At 41.6% G+C, this 26,177-nt stretch overlaps 1 protein-coding gene across 5 annotated transcripts in view; it reads left to right on the top strand.

The window, feature by feature from the left end:
• The window catches only part of Uap1 (UDP-N-acetylglucosamine pyrophosphorylase 1), a 32,129-nt gene extending 6,167 nt beyond the window's left edge, over positions 1 to 25,962 (top strand). For 2 of the 5 annotated variants that reach the window (XM_021153213.3, XM_085842764.1), the window contains exons 2-11: positions 1,349 to 1,671; positions 6,766 to 6,970; positions 9,447 to 9,622; positions 11,320 to 11,492; positions 16,938 to 17,131; positions 17,630 to 17,770; positions 18,604 to 18,792; positions 19,984 to 20,034; positions 24,501 to 24,567; positions 25,395 to 25,962. In XM_021153213.3, coding sequence (XP_021008872.1) covers positions 1,392 to 1,671; positions 6,766 to 6,970; positions 9,447 to 9,622; positions 11,320 to 11,492; positions 16,938 to 17,131; positions 17,630 to 17,770; positions 18,604 to 18,792; positions 19,984 to 20,034; positions 24,501 to 24,567; positions 25,395 to 25,487 — 1,569 coding nt within the window. In that variant the 5' untranslated portion in view covers positions 1,349 to 1,391 and the 3' untranslated portion in view covers positions 25,488 to 25,962. Of the gene's footprint in view, positions 1 to 982; positions 991 to 1,348; positions 1,672 to 6,765; positions 6,971 to 9,446; positions 9,623 to 11,319; positions 11,493 to 16,937; positions 17,132 to 17,629; positions 17,771 to 18,603; positions 18,793 to 19,983; positions 20,035 to 24,500; positions 24,568 to 25,394 lie in introns of all 5 variants that reach the window. The other 3 variants (XM_085842775.1, XM_021153370.2, XM_021153450.3) reach the window with 3 other exon arrangements.
• Positions 25,963 to 26,177: the final 215 nt, after the last annotated feature.

The following is a 26,177-nucleotide window of genomic DNA, read 5'->3' as shown; positions in this document are numbered from 1 at the left end:
CTGTGTTTGTTTGCTTTTTTTGATGATAAGCATTCTAATTGGGTCCCCTTGGCTTTTCATATCCACAGTTGTGTGTTAGCTTGCTTTCCTTCTAGCTGTCTTTCTTTACAGTGCATTTGGTACCCTGGCTTCTTTTTGTCTTCTTTTTCAAGCCATGGTGATAACGCCCTGCGTATCAATCCATACTTGGCTTCCTATCTCTCACTCTTTGATCTACAGCCAGTCGTCGTCTGGTTTTCATGGGCTAGCCCTGCCCTACACCATCTCCTGTCATTGTATGCCTTCACTTTCTGACTGATTCCTATCTTCTTCACAGTCGTCTGGTTTTCTTGGGCTAGCCCTGCCCTACACCATCTCCTGTCATTGTATGCCTTCACTTTCTGACTGATTCCTATCTTCTTCACGCTCCTTCACCAGGGCCATCAAGGTCTTCTTGTTCCCTGCTCTTATCTATGCAGTCTGTTTGACCCCCTGCAGGGTCAAAGAGCTAGATTGTGAACATTTCCCAGCTGGTGCCTGTTTAGATCTTGCGTTCATCAGTACTAGGTAGGTGGTAGACCCACCTATATATTTAATTTCTCATTCCCTAAATATTTAATTTCTTCACTCCCTTACTTTTGAGCACTCTGCAGTTTAAGAGTTGACTTTGAGATCATAGAATACTCATGCTTGTGGCTGACACCGTCTTCTTCCCTGATTGTTATCTGTGTATCACCTTTCCTTCCAGTGAGGGCTCAGGTTTTTAGCGAGTAGATGATGGGTATGATTCCCCTGTTTCCCTGTGGAAGTTGAAATATTGTTTTCATAGTTATAGGTGCTGCTGAACTCTGAATACAACAGTAGTTATCTTCATTAGAGCAAAGGGAGAACAGTTGAACTATGAAGTCGTAGCGTAGTGTTCAGAGGAGTAGGGCAGCAGCAGCAGAGGCAGTGGAGAGAGATGGAGGGGGTGAGGTGCCACTCCACTGCCTGCGCTGCTGAGTCTCCTCAGTGTGAATACTGATAACGGTTACAAGTGATGGAGAGGTAGGAACTTAGATGAGACTTGCAAGTAAAGTGCTTTGGATAGTGCCGCACATAGTGCTAATTATTGTTGAAGTTTGAGCTCTCACAAATATTGAGTCAGTGTCAGAAAGGCAGAAGGTCATTTCTAAATATTGAGATTTTAAAAACATAGTGTCATACACAGCTCAATGATAGGGCTATGTTCTGAGAAGTATGTCATTAGGCTGTGTACATGTATAACCTAAGGTAGCTTAGATGGGACCACTGCTAGATAAGTGATCTTGGCCACAATGTCAGGACATCTGTCTGCCCTTTCTTAATTCCTTTTCTTTTTGGTTCACAGCTCTCCCTACTCTGTTTTTACCAAGCTTCACTACCAGAGCACTATGAATGTCAATGACCTCAAACAAAGGCTGTCCCAAGCTGGGCAAGAGCACCTGCTGCAGTTCTGGAATGAGCTGCCCGAAGCCCAGCAGGTAGAGCTTTATATGGAGCTCCAGGCCATGAACTTTGAAGAGCTGAACTCCTTTTTCCGGAAGGCCATTGGCGAATTTGATCGATCCTCTCACCAAGAAAAGGTGGATGCACGAATGGAGCCTGTGCCCCGGCAGGTTTTGGGCAGTGCTACCAGAGATCAAGAGCAGCTGCAGGCCTGGGAAAGGGAAGGTACTAAGCGTGCTCACGTCTTACTCAGTGTGTTATGAGTGAGATATGCTGAAATTATTCAAGTTGCTGGATCATGTAGCACTGTGCTGATCGTACTAGAAATCAGATGACCCACTAGCAATGGCAAACATTCTTGCCTAGGTAGCTGCAGTGCCTGCTATGGCTGATCTACACTTCGCTTGAATTACCGCTGCCTGCTTTCAAAGCTCTTCTCTAGTCTTATTCTGCCTCGGTCTCCTTTTGTCTTTAAAGTCTATACTCTTGCTGGGTCACTTTCCTTGAAATTTTGTGGCCTGAGATAAAAGTTCCAATTTAAGCTGCTTTGACCTGAAAAATCTGCCTTGAACTGGTTTTCCACACCTGAATTTCCAGCTCTGTTTTCTTCTGTGTACCATGTCTCATTCCTGTTGCTGCACACATTGTAGCTGAGGCAAGCGGTTCACCTTGCCTAGGTGTTCTGTTATGCATTTCCTCCTGTGTTTATATTTATCTTTAGCTTGGTCTGGCCTGTGCCCTTTCTCTGCTTAGCGTCACCTTGAAGGCCAGGGAGCTGTGCAGGCCGTGGTTCTGCTGCTGTGCACTGACATTCTTTGTTTTGTTTGGGAGGTGCTAGAGATCAAGCCCAGGGCCAGTGCAGGTGAGAAAAGCACTCTGCCGCCGAGCCAGATCTCTTGACAGCTGCCTGCTGGGTTTGACCTCTCCATGAAGGCCAGGAAAGCTTTGAACTTGCAGCCCTCCTGCCTCAGCCTCCTCAGTAGCCAGTTATAGGTCCAGTTCTTACACTCATTCTTCTTTAAACATTTTTTTCTTTTTTAAAAAATGTATATGTATGGAATATTTTGCCTTCATGTTTGCCTGTACATCACACGTGTGCAATGCTCACAGAGGCCGGGAAGAGGGTGTCAGATCCCTTCAGAATGAAGTTAGAGGAGGTTGTGAGTTATTTTGTAGGTACTGGGAATTGAACTTGGACTCTTTAAATCAGTGCTCTAAACCTCTGAGCCATGATCCTAGCTTCCTTACACTCATTCTTTATGATTCTCCAGATTTGCTGTTTTCAATGCTTTCCTCACTGTACAGAGTTAGACTTAGTTGTTTATGCTTGCAGTTGATGCTACCTTTAGTGACAGCTGTTTGCATTTGTCTTCCTAATTACGTCATACACTTTTGAAGAACAGCACATGTCCTGGTTGTCTGTGTATGTTAGACATCATTTAGGAGGAAAATTTGTAGTTATATGTTGATCAATACCATGTGTTGAATTTGTCCACAGATTTCTTGTTCAAAACATATACTATAATGTAGTCTAATGTCTAGTACTAATTTATACTTTTGAGAATGGCAGAATAGCTCCACTATAGCTTGTCGGTAGAGTTGCTTTTTGTAACCTAGTCCTCCTGTAAATAAGAAGGTTGCTAAATACTATACCCTAGGCCTGTGCACTAGTTATTTTTGCATAGCTCTGATGAAATACCAGACAAATAGTTTAAAGGGAGAAGTATATATATTTTGGGTCACAGTTTCAGAGAGTTCCCTCCATCCTGATGGGGAGGGCTTGCTTCACTGACTCCTTCTTCCCCCTTTGACTGTCAGAGCTCCTACCCATGGGATGGTGTGATCCTCATGCAGAGCGGGTCTCTTCCCCTTTACTTAATCGTCCCTAGAAACACCCTCACACGTATACCCAGGAATGTGCCTCACCAGGCTCCTAGGTGAATGTACAGCTAGTCAGGTTGACGGTGAAGACAGACCAATGTCACCTTTGAGTCTTTGCCTACATTTCTCGATAAGTCTCTGCCTTGTTTTCTTAACGGAATGAACAAGTGAGACTAATATACTTTATTATAAAATCTATCTTCAAAATACCCAAAATTGCCTGTAACTATATCAGATCTATTTTTTAATATTACCTACTTGTATACATGCTTACTTTCATAGGTGTAAATAATATCATAGCTACATTATTATCTCGGTGGCTACTTTTGTCTTTCACCTTTTGACAGCCCACCTCTCCATGAAATAAGAAGATAGCTGGTGTCGTTGGCATTCTCTATACCTTACCTCCCCTCGGCCGACAGGTTTATTGATTTTTAACTTGTGTTCCAAAGAGCCCCAGAGAGTTCACTTGTGGGAAAGCTGTTTCATATAGGGAAGAGGAAGCTGACTCTAGCTAGGCAGGTCTCTAACCTTTCACATCTGTCACAGTGGTTCTACTTCCTTCTGTTCTGTGTATTTAATTGTTATATGAGCCTTTCTTTATTCAGGAACATTCAAAAGGACTTATTCATAAAGATGTTAAAGAGCAGCTTGAGAAAGATTGGTTAATCATTCAGAGGATGCCTTTCAGATCTGAGATGCACATGCATGGCTGACCTAGCCTCTTGCCGAGAGAGTATGGCTAACCTGGCTTCTTATGGAGGGAGCCCTGGCTAACCTGCCCTCTTACTGAGAACTGGGCAGGGCCACTCAGAATCGAGAGAATGACTTTCAGAGGAACCTTGTGAATGGAGAGTTTTGGTGATATGGTGACTCGTTCTGACTTTGGAATCATTAATCCTGTCTTCCTGCTCTGGGTTTCAAAAAGGCTGCTGCTCCAAATCAAAAGTCAAATGAGCCTCTCTCCTTCATCCCAGCTGCCATGTTTCTCCTTAGGGTAAGCGGGGGTGGAGTCATAGCTTTAACATTTAAGGAATCTGGTATAATGGCTAGAAGCAACAAGCTGGCCTCCTTTGGAGTCTTTAGCTTTTAATGGACTCTGCAGAACTAATCTACATTTATAATTTTTCATTTAAAGTTTAATCCACAGTTGTTAGAACCAAGTATGGCCCAAGAAGGAGAAAAGCAAACTTCCTTTTGGCTCAGTGTCAGGAAACAGTGTTTATTTGTGGCTTAACAGTAGGGCGGAGGGGATTTAGTGACTGATTTTCTATCCTTCTCACTTAGCCAGAGTGCTGTGTGTTTGCGCAGTCATATCAATAGAAAGTTTCTGCAGTGGTGAGGATTATATCATTGTACTTTATATGCTGCAAGGAGTCTCATAACTGTTTCAAGGACAGTTTTGTTTTCTTCATGATGGGGGATAAGTATTGTGTAGTACTTTCCAAGCATCTGCTATTGAAATGATAATGGACATTTGAAACTGAGGGTAGAAAGTTATTTCTTAGGGGCTAAGTAACGTCCTTGTTGAAGAGAGGTCTTACTTTAATTTGAGTTTTACAGTTTTCTGGCAACACATAAATAGTGTAACATAGACTAGCAACTGGGAACTCTTGAGGTCTTGAAAGAGAAGCAATTAGAAGCTTTGAGAAGAATGCCATTTTAGTAAAGATACACTGGGAAAGTCTAATTGCTTAGTAAATGTTGTCCTTTATTTAAAAATGCATATTTAGTTAAGTACAAGTTAATCTCCCACTTAAACTAATAAGTATTCGGTGATACCCATTTTCTTTCCTGTGAGACATTTTCCTAACAAGTATAGAGGTTCTGGGAATGGATGCTGGCCTTGTATGGCTGGGTGGTAAGCGGCCCACCACTGAGCTGCATCCCCAGGACCTGAACTGGTGTCTCCTCTCTTTCTATGACAACATGGTAGGAAGGTAACTGTCTTGTGGAGAAGAAATGTGCTCAACATTATTTCCCCTACCCTTTCTTAGGTCTAGTATAATAATGATTTGATAGATTTGTTTTATTTTAAAGGTAATACATACTTAGCTAAAAGTTAGAAAATACTAAAAATGTCAAAGAAAAAAGAAAATTTCTGCCATCTCACACTCCAGACAAAAATAATTACTAGTAATGTTTTATAGTATTTTCTTTTGCATAGGATATCATTGTGTAGAAATTTATATGGATTTATTATGAAATAGTTCAAGTATATTATGAACAAGTATTTTGAGACAAATATGGTATAGTAAATGCCTACATATGCTACTTTGACTAAAAGTTAATTTTTTGGGGCTTCATGTATTCTCCCTTTTGTTCTCTTTTTCCTTTGTTGCTATATTCCAAATATCATGCTGTTCTTGTCATCATAGTTCAGTATATGACTTGAAACATGTATACAGTGCCAAAATACCTCTTCCCAACCCATAGGAATCACAATGCCTTTTGTTGAATGCCTAGTGAAATTCACAGTAAGTAGAGCACTAGTTTATAAAGTGAGTTCAGGTGGAGAAGCTCTTGAGTAGTCTGCTCTTTGTGTTTAACATTTTGGGAAGCAGTTTCAGTTGTAACATGTAATTACAACGTAAAGCCTTAGGATGGGCATGGCAGTACCTGCTGTAGTCATAACGCACGGGTGTGGAAGCAGGGGGTCACTAGTTCAAGTCCATGTTTGGCTGCATGGAAAGTTTGAGGCTAGAGGTATGTGAGACTTTGTCTAAAACACAACACAAAACAAAACAAAACAACAACAAAAGGCAAGACAAAGCTTTTGTGCTTCAGTATCTATTCTGACTGGCTTTCTTGGATAGCTTTCCTTCTTGTGTCCTAGCTGAAGCGCCTGTTGATGCCCCTTGACTTGTCCTGAGGTGTCTACAGTTTACATGGAAGTTCTTGTGCTCTGCTTCAGCAGGGCCCATGAAACCGCCCGTGTCTCAGGCACCTGTCCAAGTTGAAGCTCAGGGAGGAAGCAGTCCAACCAGGAAGTTACCCAGGAAGGGTTTGACCTTTCACAGGCCACTGGAAACTAACTGCCGTGTTTCTTGTAATGTTACCAAGGAAGAGTGCTCAGAACCTTCTGGGCTCACAGTGCCTGGATCTCCAAAGAGAGAAGTTCTCTAGATCTACAGTTCTCTCTCTCTGGCTTAATTTTTGTTGTTGTTTTATTTTATTTTTTTCTTTCTGTCTTAAAATCCATCCTGTAAGAAAGTCTTAACTCAGTTGGAGTTGGTGCTACAGGGCAGTTGTGAGCCAGCTGGTAACTGAACTTGGTCCCTCTTGAAGAGCAGCTCTTAACAGCTGAGACCTAGAAAGATATTTTAATGTGTTCATTGAAGTCTCTCACTGGTTTTTGGGTGTTTGAGTGGGTTGCCTAAGCTTAAGTTTGTATGTTGAATTATGGAGGTTTTGTGATACAAGTATTTTCTTTTCTAGGACTTTCTCAGATTTCTCAGAACAAAGTAGCAGTTCTTCTTCTAGCTGGTGGGCAGGGGACAAGACTTGGAGTCTCATATCCCAAGGGCATGTATGATGTTGGCTTGCCATCCCACAAGACGCTTTTTCAGATTCAAGCAGAACGTATTCTGAAGCTCCAGCAGTTAGCTGAAACACACCATGGCAACAAGTGCATCATCCCATGGTAAGCTGCGTCTCGCCCTGCAGCATCCGCTCTGCAGCATTCAAATGTATGTAAACTTGCTGACAGGAGGGCACACTTCCTGTGCTCGGTGATCTGGGGAGAGGTCATTCTATATATGCTGGAAGTAGTATATGTTATAGCTATCTAGCTGGCCTTACTGGGAGTGTCTACGCACTTTTCTACCCTTAACCGAGCACCTGAAGAATACCTTTCAGTATCCAACAAGCCCTCGGTGCAGAAATTTCTTCCTGACTGATGGTGTGTCTAAAATAGGCCTTCTGGTTGAAACTTAATTTCCTCCTGAAATCTAAGGTGTTGCTTTATTGTTCCCGGTGTTGCTGCCAGGTGTCCAGTGTCATTTTGATCCCTAACCATTTTGTTTCCTCTCTCACGCATTTGGGTCTCTTCCTTATAGTGTCTGAAACTTCATGATAAGATGGAATGGCCCATTAGACCTTTTCAGTCTAGCAGTGCAGGTCCTAAGCACCAGGTTAGGTAGTTCTTACTCCCCCTCACCCCTACCTCTTCCATACACTCCCCCGAGATGAAAGCCACTTTGACCTCTCTGCTATGGGTCACATTTGTTTTCTTAGCTCCTACTGGAGTGCTGCATAGGGCACTGTCTTGGCCACTGCCTCCTAAGCTATGGGTCACATTTGTTTTCTTAGCTCCTACTGGAGTGCTGCATAGGACACTGTCTTGGCCACTGCCTCCTAAGCTATGGGTCACATTTGTTTTCTCAGTCCCTACTGGAGTGCTGCATAGGGCACTGTCTTGGCCACTGCCTCCTAAGCACTGAGAGTGATACTCAGATGATGGCTGCCTTTCACTTTTGTTTTTCTTTTCTCTTTTGCTCTCTGATTAGTTTCCCAGAGCGGTTTTAAAGGGGAGCCAGCTGTGCATTTGACATCCCTCAGGGCCTTGATCTTATCACTTCAGTCCCATAGGACCAATCAAAACTGCTGGTTTTTTGTCTCCCAGCAACAACCTCTGGTCCTCGTGCAGATTCCTTACCTGTGCCAGCATCAGAATAGACTGTCAAGAAGTAGCAGCTGCTTTTCTTAATGCCCTTTGGAAGATGCTCCCTCTCTGGGGCTCCCGGTCTCAACCATGCTGCTCTGTGGCTCTCTGATTCCTTTGAAGACGTGGTTTTTGGAATAAGTTTTCAAGATGTTCAGGTTCTGTTTCAATACAAAAGTATTGGGATGCTGCCAACTTTTCTTTCTTCCATCTTGATTCCTGTGGGGGTTTAGAGGGACATCTGTGTTCTATGTGGTCAGCGGGTTATTTACAGCCCTGCTCTGTTGTCATGTTGGACTTTCTTCTTTCTTCCCTCTACTTTTTAGTGCTCTGCATCTGTATGCAGAACAGTTTCCCACCTCTTTTTCATTTCTATAAAACAAAGAGTTGTGGCCCAGCTTATTACAAAGGTTCAAATGCCCCAAATAATTTCATTGGCATACATATTTACTGTGGCAGGAAATCATGCCATTTTCTAAATCAACTTAAATAATTATTTTTGTTTTATGTTCTGCCTTCGTGTATGTCTGCACTACATGCTTGCAGTATCTGCAGAGATCAGAAGAGGGCATCAGGCCCTCTAGAAATGGGCCTACAGTGGTCATTAACTACCAAATGGGAGCCAACCTGAGTCCTCTGTAAGAGCAGTGCTCTTCACTGTGAGCCCTCTCCAGCTCTGTGCTTCACCAGTTGACTTACGGAATGATGATTAGTTGAGTTTACTGTTTCTAAGTCCTAAGTATTGATCACTGACCAGAACAAGAATTCCAACTTTTATGTAGCTTACATTCTGGTAAGGCCCTGAACCACTTCAGTTTCTAATTATAGTCTTAGGCAGGATCTTTTTAATCTTTTGCTATTCGGTCATGAATTAAATTTTTTTCAAAATGAAAGATTTGTTTTAATTTTTATGTGTATAAATGTTTTTCCTGTGTATACGTCTGAACACCCTTACGTGTGCCTGATACCCAGGGAGACCAGAAGAGGTGCTGGTTTCCTAGGCCTGGAGTTAGAGGCAGTTGTGAGCCACATGTTGATGTTGGGGATTGAATGGTGACCTCTGGAAGAGCACACAGTGGTCTTAACTGCCGGGCCATCCCTCGAGATCCTGAGTTAAGGCTCTGCGGCAACAGAATGTACACTTTTACTTCTGTGGTTCTCACTGGGTGGCGAGCAGAGTTTATGTGCTCGCTTATGCCTCTAGGTATGGGTTCTCTGCTGCTGGAAACAGGTTTGATATTTTCATAGGCTTTTTTTAGACATAAGGACCGGTAAAGTCCTGGAAGAAATACAACTGCTAACTAGTGTGTCTGAGCCAGAAAAAAAGATGAAGTAAGTCAAATATAAAGCAAGCGCTCTTACAGAGTCTCTGCAGCTTGGGAGATCTATTGAGTGTACTTTCTTTTGCCTTAATTCTTGCAGTATCATTGCTTATAAAATGGACTCTCTTTTGCAGGTATATAATGACCAGCGGCAGAACAATGGAATCAACGAAGGAGTTCTTCACAAAGCACAAGTTCTTTGGTTTAAAAAAGGAGAACGTGGTGTTTTTCCAGCAGGGAATGCTGCCTGCTATGAGTTTTGATGGGAAAATTATCTTGGAAGAGAAAAACAAAGTTTCTATGGCTCCAGGTTTGTATCATCCCCGTGCAGTGGTGACTTCCTTGATAGTATGGAACAACTCACTAACTATTGATCTTCTTTTGAATGGTGGTGATTTGGATATTAATAAAACAGGTTTCTTTCCCCTTCAATTTTTTTCTTTCAAATTGTCAATGGTCTAACAAGTTGAAAATGTCCGTTAGTGAAATGAATGGATTGATTTTTATCCTTCGTGTGGATGTTTGTCCTAGAGAGCTTTCTGGATGTTCATTCTCCTCCCTTACTGTTTTATACATATAGCAGTGCCCCTGGCACACTATTTACTGTGCTGAAGAACAGGGAGGCATCACTATGTAGTAGGCGGGAGGCTTAGCTCATGGTGTAAGTCAGTGGTAGATTGATTATCTGGCACGCACGCACAAGGCTCTGAGTTCACATCACCACTGGGAAAAAAACCAAAACAACAAAGTAGTGAGAGGCTAAGTGATAATTTCCAAGTGGCTTTAAACCTTAAATCATACAGAGATAATTGCTTAGGGATATTACATGGCAAAGAGAAATCTTCCTACAGTGAGAGAGCACAAGGCAGAACTGTATACATGTGAGTAGGGACCCCGGCTTGTGTGTCTGCAGTTAGCATGTGCACACTGCAGTTTGCTAATGGCATTTACTGGAACTGGACGGTAGTGCTTGCAGAACCACACAGAGTGACCTGGAGAGCGAGCGAGCTCAGCTGTGAAACCTGCGTGAGTTTCTCTGAGTCTGTACTTGGAGGGAAGACTGAGAGGAATAGACAGTAAACTAGACCTTCACCATGTATCGGCCTGCTTTGATCTGGATTCCTGTTTGCAAAAGACTGTTCTTGTTTGTTTGTTTGTTTTGAGGCGAGGTCTAATATCAGGCTGGTCTGCAACTCACTGTATAGCTGAAGTGACTTTAGACTTCAGATGTGCCTTCCTGTACTCTTAAGTGCTGGGACTGCACGTGTGTGCTACCACACTCTGTTTAGAAAGTGCTGGAGATCAAACCCAGGGTGTCATGCATGCTAGGCGGGTACTCTATCAACTGAACTGTATTCCCAGTATCTCTCTCTCTCTCTCTCTCTCTCTCTCTCTCTCCTTTTCCTTTCTCCCTCCCTTCCTTCCTTCCTTTCTTCCTTGTAGAAGAGTTTACTACTATTATTAGCTCTGTTTTGGGGTGCTATCTAGTTTTTCATTATTGTTTAAGTAAGGTCAAGATTGTTAGAAGGAATATACTAAAACAGCAATGAAGATAGAGAAAAACTTTTACTTATAGTTAGTTTAAATCTCAGGTTTTCATGTCTGTCTTCTTAACAAATGAATTAGTGTAAAATGCTTAAATATTTTTATTTTGAGATAGGTAAGTCTGTTGGGATATGAATATAGGGCTGATTTGAATCATAAATATTAATATAAATCAAAATGTTCTGAAGTAATCATTACTTGATAAGTGTTATATTGTACCCTATGTTTTAGGATAAATTATTGTTTTGAGATTTCCATTAATGATGTTATTCTGGGCTTAATTATGCTAAAGAGACTTCAAAGCTTTGTGTGCATGATCACCTCTTGACACCTGAAATTTTGTGTTTATTCTGTATTTTTGACTTTGTAATGAAAGCCATCCCAGTTTGAAATGTTAAACAGTCTTTTAGTTGCCTTCACAGTGGGTCATGGAATACTACTAGTGGCTTGTTTATTTTCCAGACGGGAATGGTGGTCTCTACCGGGCTCTGGCAGCCCAAAACATTGTGGAGGACATGGAACAAAGAGGCATCTGGAGTATTCATGTCTATTGTGTGGACAACATATTGGTAAAAGTGGCGGACCCGCGGTTCATTGGATTCTGCATTCAGAAAGGAGCAGACTGTGGGGCAAAGGTAATGCCTTCCCAGCTCTGATGAGGCTTTGAATGATCTTTCTCTGTTAGTCTTTTTAAGGCAATCTGAATAATTTAGAACCATCCATTCAGCTAGAGTATCTGAACCATTCCCTTTGGTTCTAGAGGGTCTCAAGTTCTTGCTTTACACAAGAATTTCAACAATGTGAGGATGGTTTGTGACTACTTGAGACAGTGAATGGTGGTCATTGTTAATGGGTTTGTTACTCTCGAGGATGTTCAAGCACTTTAACCTGTTGTTCCTCCTGCTGGAGTAGTCGGCCAAAGGGGTGTGGTAGAAACAACAGGTGTACACTTCAGTAAGGCATTTAACAAGGGTCTCACGATATTCTGTGAATAAGACAGAAATGTGGAGATTACCAATAAAGACACTAAAAGGAATTCAATTACTGTTGGAATGACTAAGCGCACTGATAGCAGGGTAGAGGGAGGTTATGCTGTGTATTGGAACAGTTAAATAGTTGTGTGTGTGTGTGTGTGTGTGTGTGTGTGTGAGAGAGAGAGAGATAGATAAAGCTAGGAATAAAATAGAAGAGACCTTAACATTTCAGAAGATTTAGATCCCATGGAGACTAATGGGAAGATATCAATGAAATGATCGCAAGGTTTAGAATAAACTAGGAAGATGGCCAAGAAATAATACAGGCTCCCTTGACGTCCGACAGAGCCATCTGTTTTGGTATAAATGATAGGAAGGAGACTTTCAGTTTTGTAGGTGGATTACTAGTAGCATGGTGTGTTTATGTATTGCATTTGGTTTATTTATGCACTGAAAGACATCTAGGTATAGCCTATATCTTAGCTCTCGTGAGCAGTACAGCCGTGACACAGGAACTTCACAGGACTTCAGTTCTTTTCAACCTGTACTGAGTAGTGGGGAGAGCTGGAGCACATGATAAATATATTTTTTGGAATTTCATGTTGCTTTATATAGCTTCTATGTAGAACTAATATTCCCACACAACTATCTTTCACAACTATCTATGGCTCCAGTTCCTGGGGATCCCATGCCCTCTTCTGGCCTCTGTGGGCAATGCATACATACATGCAGGCAAAACATTTCTAAACATGAGATTAAGAAAATCTTTTTTAGAAAAGTTGCCTTTTCCACATTTCTTCACTGATACTTTTTCCTTTTTTGATTACATTCATTCTACCTGGGGTGACCATTAGGTAATAATAAAGTTTTTCCTTTTTTGATTACAGTCATTCTAACTGGGGTGACCATTAGGTAATAATAACGTTTTTCCTTTTTTGATTACATTCATTCTAACTGGGGTGACCATTAGGTAATAATAAAGAGGTAGAAATGCTAATGACCCCAATTTGATTATCACATATGTATATTTTTATTGAGTTATGCTGTATCATATAAGCATAATTATAATGATTTAAAAATGAAAAATAGAGTATTTCAAATTGTAAAAACGAATGAGAAAATAGGCGAAGTAAAACATATCTCTTCTTCAGAGCTCATGCCAAATCACTCCAAAATGGACACACATTTAAATATAAACGTGAAACCATAAAGATATAGAATGCTTCTATGTGTTTAGTGTAAAAGTCGAAACCATGTGTGCTCTGAACAAAACAAAGTGGGCCATATATGATGTGAAATGTCTGTTAAAAATGAGACCTCAAGGGCTAGAGAGATGGCTCAGATGTGTGTGGGTTTTTTAAAGATTTATTTATTATTATATGTAAGTACACTGTAGCTGTCTTCAGACAGACCAGAAGAGGTCGTCAGATCTCATGGATGGTTGTGAGCCACCAAGTAGTTGCTGGGATTTGAACTCAGAACCTCTAGAAGAGCAGTCAGTGCTCTTACCTGCTGAACCATCTCACCAGCCCAATGGCTCAGATGTTTAGAGCACTTGGCTGTTCAAGTGCTCTTGGAGTCCAGAGTTCAAGTCCCAGCAACCACATAATGGCTCACAACCATCCATAATGGGACCCAATGCCCTCTTTTGGTGTTTCTGAAGACAGCGACTGGGTGTATATATAATAAATCTTAAAAAAAAAAAAAAAAAAAAAAAAAAAGAGAGAGAGAGACCTCAAGAGACACACCATACTCTTGGTTAGAGATTTTCTATTATAAATTAATTTCTTTCCACATTAGTCTAAAAATTAGTTATATTCAGAAGCTGAAGCCCTAAATTTAGCAAATCAGGTTTTGAGAGATTAAAGTATTGGGTCTAATAAGACTTTATCTTCTTTGAGACGGGGTGTTGCTGTTAGCCTAGGCTGACTTGAAACTCATGGCAGCCCTCCTGCCTTGGCTTCCTAAGGGGCTGGAATTATGGGTATGAACCATCACATATAACATAAGACACTCTAACTCTGAAGAGAATCATTGATATAATCATCTAATTAAGGCATTGGTCTAATCAAATACTTGATAGCACATGCCATGTGTTTAATCGCTACTGAATTGCAGCGGAAACAGCACATTGAGCTGTAAGTAGCCAGCAAGCTGAAAAATCACCGAAGCATAGCAGTGCGTTTCTGACCTTGTTTCATTTGGTGTCACTCTTCCTTTCGAGATAGGACCTTAATCTTTACAGATATAAGCTTCAGAGTCAGTGTAAAGACTGAGATCAGAGGATCTGGCCACCCCGTTTGATCTAAGATATTGACATTCTTCATTCAGATAGTTTGTTAAGTGCCACATTATGGGTCGTTAATTGTGTCTGCGAAGCAGGGCTGGAACTCATGCTCCCAACTCTTACTCTCTCTTCCCTTGTGCATCTGGAGAATAGGCCTGCTTGCTGAAGCTCACCGGTGTGCTGACGTGTGTGCCCTGCTCACAGAGACATGAGTGTTCATTTCTCCTAAGTCCAGCTGAGGCTCCCTTCTGCAGCCTCACCACTTAGTCCTGGGTCTGGCATTTAAGATTGTAGTCATTCCGAATGAATAAGAATTCAGATGGAACCCAGCTAAGATTAGATTGATATAGGTAACATTTTTACAAAAGTTAGTTAGCAATATTTCTCTCCCCCTAGCTTTGTTTTTTGGGACTTGACTTAAGTTCACCTTTCCTTTCCAGGTGCTGGGATAACAGATATATGCCACTTGGCTAGACTTTTTTTTTTAAATAAGTCAATTAAGATACTAAAAATATATTTGACACATTCTTTCAATTATACTTTTATTATTTAAAACATTTTTAGATTTGATCATATTCTTCCCCTCTACAAGTCTTTCAGGGCATCTCCCTCACCCAACTTTTAAGTTCTTTCTCAAAGAATAAAAATAAATAAAATAAAAATAGATTACAACAGCAAAGCCCCTTAAAAATCAAGAAAACAAAATAAAACATTATCCAAAGAGAAGCAACAGAACAAAACATTAAATTCTAAGCGATCGTTAATTGTGTTATCTTGGATTCTTGCTTTTCAAAACATTATAAACTATTGATCAGCTCTCTTAATTTTATTCCGTAAAATTTTCTTTATAATACAACTGACTTGCAATAATATGCAGTTGGGAAATTCTTTTGTAATTTAGACTTTTATACTATGTAGATGTCAATAGCTATGGAAGCAAAGCCTTTGCCTATAGATTAAATGAAAGCAGTGCAAATGGATATAATTGTTTTTTATTTCTCCTGGCTATTTGGTTGTGGGGGTGCATAGTGGTGACTGGAAAATAAATCTCATGTGCATTGTAAAGACTGAAAACTCTCTGCCTAGGAAGGCACCTACTGCAGAGCTAGGGAGGGAGAGCTTGACTGGCAGGTGTTATGAACAGCCAGCCCCTGACTGGTTTAAATCTTCTCTGGGTTTCCTCTCATTGTAATCTGCTTCCTTCTCCAATTAGTTCCTCTCCATTAGTACTGTGCTCCTTTCAGGGTGACAACTGTTGACTGCACAGGCACTAAGATGTGTAGGAATCCCTGGTCAGCCAGCTTGTGTCTGTACCTCTAAGTGCTATATGTAAATGAAGTACCTACTGGTTGCTATGCTTGCTGGCAGGAGACTGGGACTCTCCCAGCCCTGCATATTTTAAGAAGTCAGTCACTGAAGCAGAGATGCAAGCTGACTGGTCCACATAGATTTACAGTTATACTTTTCAGATCGGAATAGATTTTTGAAAACACTCTGCTACATACTACATTATAAAACAGTGCCTTCAAGTATTCCTTTTACTTATTTGATTCTTAAATTGGCTATTTACTTCATCTGAACATTTAATTAATTAACTAATTAATTAAATAATTAGGTCTCACTCTGTAATCCAGGTTTGGCCTAATGCTTGAAGCAGTCCTTCTGCCTCAGCTTCTTGAGAGCTTCTGTTACCACAGTATAATCTACTGTACTCAGCTTGAGCCTTGATTTTATGTTGGTGCAATGTGTCCACAGTTTCCTTCCCAGTATTTGACTTGGGTCCGTGATGTTAAGAGATTATGGTAGTAACAGGTTAGGCTCACCTGAGGAATGCTAAGAATTTCATGTTCTTATTTTTTGCCCTCAGACCTTTTTCTTTCTTGTTTTTTTGAGACAGGGGTTTTCTCTCTCTAGCCTGGCTGTCCTGGAACTTGCTCTGTAGACCAAGCTGGCCTCAAACTCAGAGATCCATCTGCCTCTGACTCCCGAGTGCTAGGATTAAAGGTGTATGCCACTACCCTTCTGCCCTTGAATTTGATAGACACTCCCCATTTCTCCTGTCAGCCCAGAGCTATCACTGGTTTTCATAAAACGTAAGGGCACAGACTCTTTTACTTTCGATTGAAATCCAGCATGAAATGGCTAACTTTGGGTAGATAATCCAGCATGTAATGGATACATTTATTCCTCTGAAAAAAGTTGGAGAGGGAGCTAGGTGACCTGCCTGCCTTACCTTTATCCATCTAGGTTTCTGAAAAATGAGGAAAACACTTAATTGTTGCCTGAAAATTCAAGAAACAATTCAAATGGAGCAATTATCTGGGCAAGAGAGAGAGAGAGAGAGAGAGAGAGAGAGAGAGAGAGAGAGAGAGAGAAAGAGAGAGAGAGAGACAGAGAGACACAGAGAATGCCTTCCGTGCAGCTTTTGTGTTAGGATGCTCAGAGAAATTAATTTTCTAAGTACTTAAGTGTGGCTAATAAGTTAAATTAGAACTGCAAGGTATTTGGGGAAGACTCTGCATCTAGTCACCCCCTGCCCCCAGGTCCCCAGGTCCCCTCTGGGTCGTGTGTTAGTAGTGCTGTGTTTGCGCTGGTTTGTTTTGTAATATGGAGGAAGGACACGATGTCCCTCATCTCTGATTGGAAAGAAGTCTGTCAAAAAATATAATTAATTTTTAATAAAAATTAAGTTAACACCCTCTCTTGGATTGAAGTTAAAGATGACAGAAGCAAAATGTATAGGTGGCTTTTATATGGCATGTTTCCAAAAGAGCCTTTAATTAAATTTCTTTCCTTGCCATTGTCTGTTTGATGGGCAGGTGGTAGAGAAAACGAATCCCACAGAGCCAGTTGGAGTGGTTTGCCGGGTGGATGGAGTATACCAGGTGGTGGAATACAGCGAGATCTCTCTGGCAACAGCTCAAAGGCGAAGCTCAGACGGACGGCTGCTGTTCAATGCAGGGAACATTGCCAATCACTACTTCACTGTCCCATTCCTGAAAGATGTTGTCAAGTATGAACAAAATAGGGACTCTATTTTTATTATTATTATTATTATTATTGTTGTTGTTGCTAATTAGAAATGTAACCTTTTAGGGAGCTGGGTAGAATTCCCAAACCTGCTCCATAGAACTCACGTGTTATCTTGAGGATCGATGCTCTCAGAGGGAAAACTCACATCGTGATTGCTTTACCTGAGCTGTGTCGCTTTGTCAGGTGCTGGGTCTGCGAGGCAGGCTTTCCCTGGTGCTTGGTACTTGGTCTTCCTGCCTCCAAGTGCTAGACGTATGCTGCTATGTCTAGAATTGTTTTCTTAATATAGAAATCATTATTTACATTTTCTAGGAGGAATCTAGATGTATAATATTTACACGTGAACTGAAGCTTAATCAGCGTTCTTCACTCGGATAGCTTCAGAGTTGCTGGTTGATGCACGTGTGCTTGAGTGTTTTCATTTTTTCTACATTTTGAATTGAAAAGTGATTCTATCTTTCCCCCCTTTATTTCTTAGTGTCTATGAACCTCAGTTGCAGCACCATGTGGCTCAAAAGAAGATCCCATATGTCGACTCCCAGGGGCACTTCATTAAGCCAGACAAGCCAAATGGAATAAAGATGGAAAAATTTGTCTTTGACATCTTCCAGTTTGCAAAGTATGATTTGGATGGCATCAGTAAGATCAAATATATGCAGTGAAGTGCTGCATTTTCCTGTTAGCCAAGAAGCCATGCTAGGAGTCCCATGAGAGTCTGTTTCAGCTAGACATTGTGACCACGAGAGTCATTCTCCAGGCTGAAGCCACTCCAGGTCTGGGTGGCCTGAAAGTACAATTAGAAAACAAAAGTCAACTGGCATTAGCTAGGCCTTTTGCAAAACTGTTCAAGTCATTTGTTTTTTACTGAGACACTAAAAAGATTATTATAAATAGTTGGCCAATTTTGCTTAGCATAACTGGCCTGTTCATGTTCAGCGAACTGCAAAGATCACATTGCATGTTGAGATAGATATTTCAGATTTTGGCCAATGTGAAAATGCAGAGAGCCCGCTACTTGTGTAACCTCATCTTCACACAGCCGTGTGCCTTTCTCGCCTTCCCCTTTCCGTTCTGTTTGCTGTTTTCAGACCGGATCCGTGTAGTAAGGATGTGCTTGAATTTCCGATCTTTCTGCCTCCACCTCCTGAGTGCTTGGGTTACGGGTGTGAGTCTGTCTGCTTCCCATGTGCCTTATTCATGCCTCTCTCAAAACATGTGATTTTTGTACGATAAAGTTTTTTCTTTCTCATCTGAAATGAGAGTTTATGTTTTTCAGTGGAGAAGAAAGTTCTGTTTCTCTTTGGATTAGTGATAAATATTATTTGTGATCACTTGAAATTGGCTGAAGAAACCTTGACACTGAGTCCCAAAGACTTAGGTACCCTGGGAGGAGTCAGGGCTGTGTGGACAGTTCTGTTCCCCATGAATGGCATCTCTGTGTCTCCACTCTAGGAAGTTTGTGGTGTATGAAGTATTACGGGAAGATGAGTTTTCCCCGCTCAAGAATGCAGACAGTCAGAACGGGAAGGACAACCCGACCACCGCAAGGCATGCTTTGATGTCCCTTCACCACTGCTGGGTCCTCAATGCCGGGGGACACTTCATAGATGAGAATGGCTCTCGCCTCCCAGCCATCCCCCGGTAAGTCACTGTCTTTGCTTTTGTGTGTGTACTGCTTTCAGCTTTTTCCTTTTCTGTCTGATGTATCCCTAGATCTTGCTTATTTATTTTTAAAGTAGCTTTGTATAAGTAGTTGCTGATGTAAAGTGACCGTAGCTTTGCCCATTACGAAGAGAATGCCAGCCTCAGTTCTCTTTAAGAGAAAGCTCTTGAAGAGCTCTTTTTGTTTTGGAACATCCTTATTGTGTCCATGAAATAATTTTTACTAACTAATGGTCAGATGGTGTTATTTTAGTGTGTCATGTGACCAAAGCCATTAACAATACACTGTACTACAGGCGAGGTCCTTAAACATGGACGTTGTTTCTGCTGCCATATGTCTATTAATGAGGCCCACCAAGACATTGCTTACATTTACCCACAGGCTGTGCCGTGCTCTCACCACAGCACTGGAGACGGTGCCTTGAAGGAAAGTGAACACCAGTTACATTCGCTGATACGCAGACCTCACAAGTATTTTGGGTTTTAGATGATAAGACAAAAGGCACTTGGAGCTTTTCATGTTTCGCTTTTAACCTAAGTCCTCTATCTTATAATAACAGTTGCTGGCACCTGGAAATGTCCCTTTCAATATCTTTTGTGGTTTTGTACTTGGGTGAATTATTTTGCCGTTTAAGTTTTGTTCTTTTTGTTTGTTTTGGGTTTTTTTTCTTTTGAGTCAAGTCTTCGCTATGTAGCCCTGGCTGTCCTGGAACTCATTCTGTAGACCAGGCTGGCCTTGAACTCGTAGAGATCCACCTGCCTCTGCTTCCAGAGTGCTGGGATTAAAGGAGTGCACCACCACTACCTGGCTTAATTTTTGTTCTTCAGAGATAAAACTCTGGCTGCATGCAAACACTGGGCTGCTGGGCCGTGGAGTGCACTGTCCCCTGACCATGCTACGGGGAGGAACAGTGCTAGCTTGTCTTTCAGTCCAAGGCCAGTTAGGCAGGCTCTGCCTGCTCAACAAGCTTGCTCTGTGACATGTCACACTATTCTCATGCTCATCTGCCATTGAGTTTGGTTTTTTTGATTTATATTTTTTTATTGCTTCTCATGCCAGGTTTATGAGTCACCACAAGGGCATGCCACTGGGCTAAGTATAGTTTGCAGCTCCACCTCATTGTTATTATTTGTTTCCATTCCCATTAATGCTTATTTATTCCTACATAGCAGTGCTACAAATGGAAAGTCAGAGGCCATCACAGCTGATGTCAATCACAAGTAAATATACCAGCCTGCCTGCAGTGCATGGTGATGGGGCTGTGCTTCTCTCCGTACTAACTGGCATCGTAGTTTAGTGTTCTGCCTTTGGGGTTCTGGAGGGAGGAGGACTGAAGCTCTGGTGTGTGGGTGCACTGCTTTCCTGGTGGCAGGTCTCTATCTGGGTAACACTAACTCAGACTCTCTGTGCATGCAGGAAGTGGGGAGCATGCTTGACTGAAGAATCTGGGAGTGGCTGTTTGAGCCCATCATGATGAGGAGAGCTGTGGGACCCAGGGCAGGTTCCTGGCAGGGAGAACAAAGTTGGCTATATACTGTGTAGCATAAGCAAGATGAAAACAGCATTCTGCAAATGTATTTTACTCAGTTGAATATATGTGCTCTTAGGATGGAGTTTGACTACTCCTGATATTCATTCAACAGCTGCTAATGTGGAGAAGACATCTTTCATTTTATTTGCACACTTTTTGGCTTTGTTTTTATTTTGAGAAAGGGTCTTGGTTTTCAGCCAAGTCTGGCCTGGAACTCTGTTTTCCTATGTATCTTCAAGTGCAGGGATTATAGCCACATACCACCATATATGGCTAGGCCACTGTTTTCATCATTGAGTTATTTAGATTCTTAAGTATATATCTTTTTGTTTTCCTTTATTAGCAGGCCATTTTATAGCTAGAACTAACACAGCCTCTCTCACCTGGTTAGTGGCAAGATTTTTTTTATTGTGGGTTTTATATTATTTTTGCTATTATTTTTATAGTTAAAGGTCAGCTGATGTTTTTGCTGCCCCCCCCCTTTAAAAAAAAAGATTTATTTATTTGTTATATGTAAGTACACTGTAGCTAGCTGTCTTCAGACACCCCAGAAGAGGGCATCAGATCTCATGACAGATGGTTGTGAGCCACCATGTGGTTGCTGGGACTTGAACTTAGGACCTTCAGAGGAACAGTCAATGCTCTTAACCACTGAGCCATCTCTCCAGCCTTTTTGCTGCCCTTTTAAAAGTAGATTTAGGGGCTGAAGAGATGGCTCAATGGTTAAGAGCCCTGATTGATCTTTGAAAGAACCCAGGTTCAATTCTCAGCACCTACATGGCAGCTCACAACTATCTGTAACTCTAGTTTAGGAGATCTTATACACACACACACACACACACACACACACACATTCCAATAATAAATAAACATTTAAAAGATGAAATGGAAATATTTTATGTAAGACAGAGAAAAAGTAAGTTGGAGATACTTTGAAGAATAAAAGCAAGGATGTGGAGTCTTGACAAAAGTGACTATTTTTCATCTTAATTTACTGTTAACTACTGAAAATTTCCTTGGTGATGGGATTAGGGGCCAGTTGACTATTGGGCCATTTCACCAGTAAGCTGAGTGTCTAGGTTTGGTGGTGACCGTCCTGTCTTCTCTCCTTCAGGGCCTCTGAAGTCTGTTTTCTTAGTTCCTTCCCGTTTGGATTCAAGGACTATCACTTTGGGGCAGGAACAGAAGTTACATATTCAGACCAGTTTTAGATTTGTTTCTTGGGTTCAAAACCACACTGTCATCATAGTGACTGAGTCCTTCAGGGGATTAACTGACCTGGGCTCTGTGCGTCTTACCAATGTGATAGGCCTTCGTTTTCCATATTTGGTTTAGTCTGACTGAGCTTCTCCGGAGGGGTCAGAGGGTCCTTGTCATAAGAATATGGCAGACTCTGTGGGGAGACCTTAGCCTCTTTTCTTGTCGCTAGACTGTCATTTCCCTTTGGAATTGGTTTAGTCATTTCTCTAGCAAGCTCCCAAGCCTGCAGCTGCAGTTAGTATCCACAGGACGCAGGAGAGACTAGTCATTCCTAACAGCCTACTGGGATTCAAGGCACAGCCATAAAAATTAAGAGATGTTGTCAGGCACTGTGAGACTATTCTGACATGTGGCATGCCTAATATTTATTCTTGGAGACAGGGATGTGCAGGCATCTAATACGTTTATCAGTGAACAGAAGCAGTCATGAAATGAGGAGTGGGGGCGGGGAATGTTGGAGCTGGTGGATATGGTGTCTGTAGTCAGAGGGGCTGTGATTGGGATAACTTGGACTACTCCCAAGACTGGTCTCCATTACTATATAGCGACTCATGAGTGAAGCAGCAGGCTGCGGGCATTGGAACAGAACATAGAGTGCCTTGAGTGGACTCAGGTGACCTACTTAGTAACACTGGCCTGTGACTGGCCTTAGGAGCCATTCTTGGAAGAGGAGAGGCCATAGCTTGAGGCTACAAAGAGGCTGGGTTTTGTGTGTGCCATCTACTTGTTGCTAGGACTGTTTCTGTTTTTAAGAGAGAAGTTCTTGCTGGATAGCTCTTGTTGGCCTCAGACTCTTAGTGTTCTGTTTCCTTTAGCTTCCCCAAGTGCTGGGAATACGGTCATGTTCCATCTGCCTGCCTGCCTGCCTCTCTCTCTCTCTCTCTCTCTCTCTCTCTCTCTTCCTCCCTCCCTCCCTCCTTCTGTCCCTCCCTCCTTTCTTTCCTTCCTTCCTTTCTCTTTTAAAAATCATTTTTTCAAATTCTTTTATCTTTTAAAAATATTATTGTATCACTTTCCCCTTTTCTTTCCTCCCTTCAACCCCTTTGGTTCCTGTCAAAATCATGGTCTCTTGTTGATGTATGAATGTATGTATATATGTATGCATGTATTTATGTTTGTATCTGTATATATGCATATCTATGTAAATTTATACATGTAAATCTGTAAATACAGCCTGCTCTGTCCTAGTCCGTTTAGTGTTACTTGTGTGTCTATAATTTTAGAGCTCACCACTTGGTATTGGATAACCAATTAGAGGGCTCATCCCTGGGAAAGACTGTTTCTCCTGCTCTCAGCATTCCTTTGTTGCCTGTAATTCTTTGTCTAGGGGTGGGATCACATGAGAGTTCTCCCTTTCATGTTAGCATGGCTACTGATGTTGTCCTTGTTCAGGCAGCCATATTGTTCAGGTGTCACGGGTGAAGCTTCCTTGTCATTTCTAGGAGACACAATATCACAGTTTTCCTGATTCTCTGGATTTTAAAGTCTTTCAGCCTCCTCTTCTGAGATGTTCCCTGAGCCTTTGCTACAGGAGTTGTACGTGTATTCATCAGGGCAGGGCACCCACAATCCCTTTTTCTCTGTGTTTTGACAAGTTGTTGCAAAGAGAGGTTGTTTGGTTTTTGTTTTTGTTTTTTGAGAGAGAGATGAGAGCTATGCTAATCTTTTAGTATGAGGATGGATATTTAGAATATAGTTAGAAAGATGGCCAGCGTTGCCTCTTCTGAGTCCCATGACTTCACCAGCCTTGGATGATTGACTAAACTGAGTTGCAGGTATGGTTGACCCCTGCTAAGTGGACTGTCAGTCCGATAAAGAGTGCCATTATTGCACCCTTCGATAGTCAGAGCTGGCCTTGAACTCACTATGTAGACAAGGAAGGCCTTGAACTTCTGATCCTCCTGCCTCTGACTTCTGAGTTCCGGGACTACAAACATCCAGCACCTTGCACGATTGATGCAGTGCAGGGGATAGAACCCAGAACCTCATGCCTGCTAGGCAAGCAGTCTACACACTGATCTACATTCTGAATCTACTGTTGGCAAGATTTTTGAGATAGTACCGTTCTCCAAGGACTGACTATAAGGAAAACACTATTTACTAACTGTTGTTATACTATCTAGACATTCAGAATTCCAAATATCTATAGAGTATCAAATTGTGACCTAGAATTGGCAAACAATGACTCTGCCTTGTCTTTGCTTGGTATTTTCTGCCCTAGTGCTTTAGAAAGGCACTGTTGGTAACACAGTGCTTTGAGACACATTCATGAATTAGCTAATACAAAAGACTTAGATTATATAAGAAAATCTTGTACTGGGAAATCATGGAACAAGGAACAAAATGTTCTTTATCTGTGCTGTGCAATGTGGTTGTCATTGCCTCGCTGTGGTTCCTGAGCACTGGAATGTGATTGTTCCAACCAAGAAGCTGAAGGTTGAAATTTTCAGTTTAAGTAGCGCTTTGGTGACCGTGTGGACGATGCAACACTAGAGTGCCTGTCTATGTTAGGATTTGACTGTGCTTTGTGAACATTAAAATAGACGTGAAGGAGTCAAGAGGCCTATCAGTGGGCCTGGCACACAGTGCATGTCTGTCTAATGAATAGTCCCTTTTTAATGACCTTCCTGAGATTGGAAATGAGATTGTGTGAGAGGGTGGTATATAAAGAGCTGGTGGAGTTATAGGGACTTGTTCAAGTACTTGTGTCTAATAACGATAATGTGTTAACTTTCAGGACATTTATTGTAGAGGAGGCTCCAGGGTAGGCTCCATTCTTTAACTAGAATTTTGTTACCTGCAAGCCCCCCAGAGGAAGTCTGTGGTCTGTATTTTCATACTAGGAAACATCATGGAAAGCAGAATCTTTTAACATGCCTATGTCTTTTTCCTTAGCTTGAAAGATGCCAACGATGTACCGATCCAGTGTGAAATCTCTCCCCTCATCTCTTATGCTGGAGAAGTAAGTTTGCTTCACGTTCCTTCGCCACCAAGAAGTATTGATAAGGATTTGAAGATGTCGATCTCTTAATTAGCCCATATAGGTCATGCCACAGTGCACACACTTTGATCAGCACTCAGGAGCCTAGGAATATATTTATTACTTACCAGTGTAAAGTAAACTTTACAGAGCAGGGCCTTGGCGTTGCTTTGGGTGGCAGGAGAGTTGTTTCAGAGGAGGTGCAGTGTGCTCCTCAGGAGCTCCTCCGAGGCTCGAGCAGAGGAGCTGTGCTTTCGGAACTTTTGAGAATTTCTGCTGTGTCTTTCATCCATACCATAAATGAACCACCTGCCATTAACAGAAATCTATAACGTTTAGTGTGCTTCACCTACCCATTAATGCTTATGTTTTAGTGCTTTTAAAAACGAAATAAGTGTTTTATAATTGGCTGGCTGCTTTTTTAATGCAGTGTAAGTTTTCCTCCCAGGCATCTATCTGCTTTGTTCAAACCCTGATACTTTACAGACCTGTGGAGTTGAGGTTCCCCACTGTTCTGTTTACACAGATCTTCCTGGAATTTCTGTAGCAGCACAGATAGTCCATTAGAAAATAACACAAACCAAAAAGAAAGAAATTAACATTTTTTGGCATTTGTCTTATGATTCCACAAATCAGCCATTAAGTCTAGTCTCCAAAGCATGTGAAGTGAATATTTAACTTCTAAATTCTTACTTTTTAACTAGCTTTTGGCATAACACCTTTAAATGTTAAGTGCAGCTACCAGGCCAGTGTTGTGGGGCAGAGAGAGACCTGCTCCTTTTCTGACACTTTTCATTTCAATCCTTTAGGGCCTTGAAGGTTATGTGGCAGATAAAGAGTTCCATGCACCGTTAATCATCGATGAGAATGGAGTTCATGAGCTGGTGAAAAATGGCATATAAATCCTAACAGGCCACATAGGGAGCCGTTGTTTTGGTAGATCAACTGTGAACCTGCTGGACCTCTCCTGGACAGCTGGAGTTTGGACATGCATAGAGTCTCATTTGCTTGCTAGTATCTGATAAGCAACACAGACTTCCCAGATCTAGATGACTGGATTTCATTTTTAAAAGCATTTTTTTTTTTTTTGTGATTCTCAACTCACTGAAGGTCTTATTTATATTTTTTAACTATATAAATTCTTCCAAGCCAAGGCTCACATTGGCCACCCAGGAAACTTCGTCAGCTTGACTGTGGTTGGATGTTCAGCATGACTTCACTTGAAGCTGGAAGCATTTGTTTTCGAAGTTGTACATATTGATAAGTCAGCGTACGTGTCAGAGGTTTCTATGGTACTAAAATTTTGTTTTATTTTATCAAGCATTAAAGTTTTTTAAGAAAATAACTGGACAGCAAAATAAAATTATCCTCTTGTCACTGCCTTGTTTCTACCTTAAGAAAATTCTATTGGCAAAATACAGAACTTGGGAAGTGTTTTGAGATAATGCATAAACCAAGTGCGTGGAGTCACGGCTTTCTTCAGCAGGCAGCCGACATTGGGCTTTGTCTTCTCTCACTTTCCAGTCTCTACCAAATGTTTCCCAGATGCAAAGGGCACTCGGCTCAGTTGGAGACACTTTTGGTACCTGGCT

This window comes from Mus caroli, unplaced genomic scaffold, assembly GCF_978045245.1.
Source record: "Mus caroli unplaced genomic scaffold, Mus_caroli_1 scaffold_1, whole genome shotgun sequence".
Taxonomy (NCBI): Eukaryota; Metazoa; Chordata; class Mammalia; order Rodentia; family Muridae; genus Mus; species Mus caroli.
Note: the sequence above shows the minus strand (reverse complement) of the source record. Positions and strands in the feature narration are given on the sequence as shown.